The sequence below is a fragment of the Channa argus genome, chromosome 1 (assembly GCF_033026475.1).
Source record: "Channa argus isolate prfri chromosome 1, Channa argus male v1.0, whole genome shotgun sequence".
In the NCBI taxonomy this organism is placed as follows: domain Eukaryota; kingdom Metazoa; phylum Chordata; class Actinopteri; order Anabantiformes; family Channidae; genus Channa; species Channa argus.
Genome location: NC_090197.1, coordinates 28,962,922 through 28,969,203, shown reverse-complemented (window position 1 = coordinate 28,969,203; position 6,282 = coordinate 28,962,922). Strand labels below are relative to the sequence as shown.

At 42.6% G+C, this 6,282-nt stretch overlaps 1 protein-coding gene across 1 annotated transcript; it reads left to right on the top strand.

Moving 5' to 3' along the window:
• Nucleotides 1-957: 957 nt before the first annotated feature.
• On the top strand, nt 958-5,753 carry foxg1b (forkhead box G1b). The gene has a single exon (XM_067512253.1). It carries the CDS (start codon nt 1,707-1,709, stop codon nt 2,970-2,972), a length of 1,266 nt encoding a protein of 421 aa, XP_067368354.1. The 5' UTR covers nt 958-1,706; the 3' UTR covers nt 2,973-5,753.
• The last annotated feature ends 529 nt before the right edge of the window (nt 5,754-6,282 follow it).

Sequence of the window (6,282 nt, the reverse complement as noted above, 5' to 3'; positions counted from 1 at the left end):
ACATGCATCTCATGAAATGTAAACACTTCTTCTCATAGCACTTTGCTTTGATGTTTTCTCCTGGCCTTAGATTTTTGCTGCCTTGTACCTCACTTGTAAGTTGCTTTGGATAAAAGCATCTGCTAAATGACTAAATGTAAATGTGAGGCACTGATAAAACAATACAGCGTCTTGACATTACTTTTCTGATTTGTTTGTTTATACTTTGTATTGATAAATTATAACATCCTACATAATTATTGGCTTCATTAAAAACGGCATAATTACATTTTCAAAGAATCTTTCTAGTGAGAAATTACTTAGTCCTTTTATTTTATTGCAATTGAATTTTTAAAATAGTCAATATGTAATTTTGAGGCCATTCAAATGATTAAATTCCTAGAAACAATACAGAGAATTCCTGAATTGCAGGTTTAAAAAACTAAAAAATATGAATTTTTTGTTTATAGTTTATTACATGGATGACTTCCTGAACAGGCCTACACCAGGAGGCCCATGGGCCACAGCCTCTGAAGTTACTGTTCGTTTTCCTGGTTTGGAAAATGTTAGTCAAAAGATACAAAATGACCAGAAACATATACACAACAATTAAAAAACTAAAAAGAATAACATTAACATTATCCAAACGAATGGCAAATTATCAATAACCAATGCAAATTCACTAAAAACATACACAAAGCATCTAAAAACAGACAAAAATGATCATAGTGGTCCAACCAACAGACACGAAACTTCTAGATACAAATATAAAATTTAACAAACACAGAACGACGAAAGGGAGGGGGTCTATTGTCATTAATAATATCTTCTTTTTGCTGACTGACACAAAAGGCCGAAAATAATGTGTCGCAGGACCGACTGTTACCGACAGCAGGCGCTCTGGTCTCAGCGTCAGACCTGCCGCCTCTGGGCTGAGTGTGTGTTTGTGTATGTGTGTGTTGTTTTTTTTTTTTCTATCCGGCACAATGATTTTTATTAGTAGACAATAGCAGGGCGCTCGGTCCCCCCCCCTCCGCCCAACCCCCAGTAAAAACACACATGTGAAAGCACACTGAGCGTGCACGCGCTGTGTTTGCCGACACGAGTTTAAACTGTTTTTGTCTTTGGGAAAACAAAGCCTGTCCTGAGTAGCCGTGCGCTTTTACGCACACGCACGGGCGCGCACACAAAAGGACGGACGTTCGCTTTTACGCACAAGCTCAGAACAGGGATTTTACGCACACATGCACAGGGAGGAGGTTATGTGACGCACGGTACAATTACACGAGCGATTTTTAAGGGGGAGGTGCACGCGCGAGATTAAAGAAAGCAGATAAAAATGACAGGTTCATGTTGTTGGAGACATTAAATGTCGTCGGAGTCTCAGTTCGGAGACGGAGGACCAAGAGGAAGGAGCGAAAAGGAGGATTTTTTGACAAAATTACTAAGTTGGAGAAGCTCCTCCTCTCCGTGATGTCGTGGAGTCGGAACCTCCTTAATTACTAATTTCTCCTCATCCAAGCCGCGCTCTCCAGCCCCCCCTCTCTCTTTTCTCTCTCTCCACTCCTCCATCCATGTATCTCTCATCCTGACCCTCCTTTCCTCTCTCCTCTCTGTCTCTCTTTCGTTTCCAGACAGGATAACGGAGGTGGACGAGCTTGGAGTTGTTGGTATTATTATTATTTTATTATTATTTATTCCTCATTTCTGGAGACCGTCCACCGGCCATGGAGGATGTAAAGGACCCACCGACCGTCCACCGGTCCTCCTCCTTTAGCATCAAGAGCCTCCTGCTGCCCTCTAAGTGCGACAGACCGGACACCGTTGCTGCTGCTGCCGCCGCCGTCGCCGCGGTCGCCGGCATCCCTGGGACCCTCTCACCCTCACTGGGCTCCGATTCTGAGAAGTCGCTGGACCCGCTGGACGTGGACTGCACAGCCGCGACTCTGAACGCAGACAAACCGGGCAAGGAGGAGCATGGGGGAGAGGAGGAGGAGGACGGAGGGGGAGGCGGAGGACTGGACAGCGCCAAGGCAACACCGGAGCAGAACACAAACGGTAATAACAGCGGGAAAAACGGGAAATATGACAAGCCTCCGTTCAGCTACAACGCCCTGATCATGATGGCCATCCGACAGAGCCCGGAGAAGAGGCTCACGCTCAACGGCATCTACGAGTTCATCATGAAAAACTTCCCCTATTACCGGGAGCACAAGCAGGGCTGGCAGAACTCCATCCGACACAACCTGAGCCTCAATAAGTGCTTCGTTAAGGTCCCCAGGCACTACGACGACCCGGGGAAGGGGAACTACTGGATGCTGGATCCAAGCAGCGATGACGTTTTTATCGGGGGGACTACAGGGAAGCTCCGCAGGCGCTCCGCCACCTCCCGTGGAAAGCTGGCGATGAAGCGCGGGCTGCGTTTCGCTCCTCTCGGCTTGGGGATTAACGAGCGGGCCAACAACCCGCTCTACTGGCAGATTTCTCCGTTCCTCTCCCTTCACCATCACCATCACCATCACCCGCACTACAACGGATCATCAACCGGATTTCTCAACCAGGCGACCGGCTATGGGTCGCTGCTGCCCGCCGTGGAGCAGTTGAGCAACGGGGACCTCGGACGCTCCCTTCTCGGCGGGTCGGCCGCCGGGGCGCTGGGGTTAACGAACAGTTACGGGATGAGCACATCGCCGGTGGGGCTGCTCTCTGGACAGACTGCTGGGTATTTTGTCTCAGGGACCCAACACGCTGCTGCAGCGGCACCGGGGCAGCCGGGGGGAGGACCTCCGCCTCCGCCACCCCCTCCGCCGCCGCATCTCCAGCAGGGCGCACCGGGGTTCGGCGGCCTGGCGACCAGCAGCTCCCCGCAGTCCCTGCTGTCGGACTCTCTCAGAAACAACTCCTTACCGCCCTTCTCCCCGGGCGTGTCCGCGGGCTTTCCCGGGATGCTGTCCCATCAAAAGAGAGTAACCTCAAACGCCTTCCTAAACTGAACTCCCCCTCCCTCCCCGTCTTCTCTCTGCGGAGGGCTCCGGGACGAGGACGCACAACAGACATGGTCATGTTAAGGGCAAACACTGAGTGGTAAATATCTAACTAAATATATAAGAAGTGAAACTTTCTGGCCATATTCTGCCCCGAAGTGCAACGGGTTTATTTTGCATTTTATTGAAAAAGGGACAAACGTTTGTTACCCGCGGGTTGGACAACTGTAAACTAGACTTGCCAAAGGTAACGCTACGAGTATATTTCAAACTATTTATATCTTGTACAAAGATTTTCAGTACTTTCTTTGAGTCTTTTATTTATGTTTTGTATTTATTGGACAATGTATTTAAATTCTATTCGTCAGTGTGTACACTCATCAGTATCGAGGAGGGGGGTTGAAATAAGACTTACAGGGTTAATTATTATTTATGATTTTTTGAGACAATCAAGGGGACAAGAGACACATCCTTTTTCTAAAAATAAGTAAATAACGCAAGAACGAAGCCTTAAAGTTAGCGAAAACAATCAGAGGTTACGATAAGCCTAGAAATCATATCTGTACTCAGGTTCGACCCCGGACAGGCCTAAAACAACCACATTCGTATGAATCAGAAGAAAGCTGCTCCCTGTGGAGAGTTTTCCTCCGAAAATCCCAGGTTTTCTAATTCGACAAAGGCTGTGGCAAAAACATCCTGCTGCTGCTTTTCAGTTTCAAACAAATAAAACAAGAACGTTTTCGGAATAAAACTCTTCACATATTAAATTATGCAAAACAAGCAGCTGTGAGACGATGTTGTATGTTTTTGTATGTTGTCCTTTTCACTTTATTATGCTTTGATCGTGTGTGTGTGTGTTTGTGGGCCTGGATGAGCGTAAAACCTGCTGCGCATGTGCGTCACGCGCCGCCATATAAACAAACAGTCTGCTAATTAAAAAAATAAAAACGTCCTGCTGCATAACCAGGTTAACCGGTGACAACCTTACAGGAACCGGTAGAGACCGGAAGTCCGGAGGCCTTTATGCTCTGGAACTGTTTCCTTTCCGTAGAATCAAAGGAGCGAACGATCACCGGGCCCGCACACACACACACACAACACACTCACGTTTTTGCAGGTGAAAACTTGTTTCTCCAAGTTTGGATTTGGAAATTACCAAAAAACTGATGGATCATTTTAATAAAGCATTAAAGATTTAACCTAAAAAAAACGGTTTCACCAAATCCTCCCACTCCCCACTGTACCTGGAGTTTCAGCTCACAGGAGACGCGGGTCCTGTGGAGGCCTTCGCACCACAGACGCTGGAAAACGCCACAGTTCAACTTGTACACAAAAGAAGAAAACTGGAGACACAAGTTTGTAGCCAACTGATTATTTTATATGCTGTTAATTTTGGGGCGTCAGCAGAGAAGGCCGCTATCTCCAACCAGATACCGATATCAAGCTTTGACATCAGCATATTGCCGATACACAAATTTGGGGAAAAGTCAGTTTTATTTTTTTACACATTTTAGTGTCGCAAAAATCGTCATTTGAACAAATTTTCTGACTTTATTCAACATGTGGCAGGTTTCATAATTAGATGTAAAACCTCATCATAAATTGTAATATTTAAGTAAATATTAGATTTCCGAATTTACCTTTAAAACTAGAAACACCACAGCCACTTTCATTTAATTTAAGTCTTATATCATGAATTTCTTAATAAATAATGATTTTAAATGATTCTTAAGAAATAGAAAAATAACAAACTTTACTGTTGAATCAGCAGCTTTTAAAATAATAAAAATTTTACAAATTAATCTGATCCTGACTGTTTACAAAGAAAAACATCAAATCAAAAATTGCACAAAGGTGTTAAACATGAGCAAGAGCACTAGAAAAACATTACATTTTTCTTATTAAAAGCACATCAACTATCAACATCAACATCGACTATCGAATATTGATGGCTCTGGTATTGATCGGTCTGGCCTCAGGTTTGAGGTCTGTGCTGTCTGAGCTCTGCAACATAATCCTGATCAAAGTAATGGTGCATTTGCAAAAATATAACCAATAAAAGCTGAAGAGAACAGAAGGCAGCAGAAAATGATGCTGATTTGTGTTAATGGCAAAGTGGAGCAAAAATAATAGACAAATATACAGTTTAAGAAACAGAGTAAAGAGAAATGTTGCATGGAAAACATTTAACATTCAAAGGAAATAAAAACTTCAGAAATAAATTCAGTTCACCATTCAAAGACACTGTTAAATATACTGATCTGCATCAAAACTCTCCAGTTTTGGGGATTTTCATTTGCACAATAAAAGGCCTGTAGTGGCTGTAAACGAGCTGCAGGTTAAATTTAATGGATCTTATGGTAAATTTGTGTTTCTGAGCTTTGAAAACGAATTTGCCTGTTTAAAATTGTTGATTCTTCACTGAGCAGGCAAACAGCAAAGTGGAGGAACTCTCCAAAACGTATATAACCTTTGATTAACATAACACACACACACACCAAGCTAACACACACTCAGACACATCACACCGGTAAATAAATAGAAAATTAAAGATTGTTTCTCTCCATGTCACTTTTTCCCACTTTGGTTTTGTAAAGAAATGTTTGTTTTTAATTTTTTGCACTTTTGTCCTTAGCGTTCACCTGTATGTATGTATCTGTACTGTCTGTTTTGTTGCAGTTTGTCTGTTTTTGTTTTGCAGAGAAACTAAACTTGATTAAAAACAATGAAATAACCGGAAGCCGAGTTTCTGTCTGAGTCATGTTTGCAGACTAACCAAGTGTAGAGAGGACTGATGAACAGGAATTTACGCAGATCTTGTATTTCTGAATAACCTTACTGATACAACCCTGAACCATTTTACTCCAGGTTGATGGTTTAAGAGTTAGTTTTACATTTTATACCTTATTTAATGTTTAGAAGTCTCAAAAGTGAGTTCTTTCCCCGTTGATTCATTTATTTTTTTGGCGGGTGAAAGAGTGAATTAGTTATTTATTCTTTTTTCCTTGATTGGTCTGAGTTTGAATTTAATGCTGCTGACTTAAAGCAGTTTCCTTTTATTTCATTTCTTAATAAAAATTACAATAAATGGCTCTTTGTGCAGTTTTATTCTAAAACTCCTGAAAATAGAAAAAACTGCACTGACTGCTGCTTTTTAGTGCTGATCTTCCAAATTAATTCTCTTCTGAATAAACCAATAAATACATGGACAAATTAAAAAAGAATATTTACATTTGTTAGAGTCCAACAGGCCATGTAAAATTCTGTCAGTGATTTTTATTTTCTATCAGTGGGTTTGGCTGATGCTTCAATGTGTTTT

What these genes read in the sequence shown, in the direction of transcription:
- foxg1b (XM_067512253.1), top strand. Translation starts at nt 1,707, where the DNA reads ATGGAGGATGTAAAGGACCCACCGACCGTCCACCGGTCCTCCTCCTTT.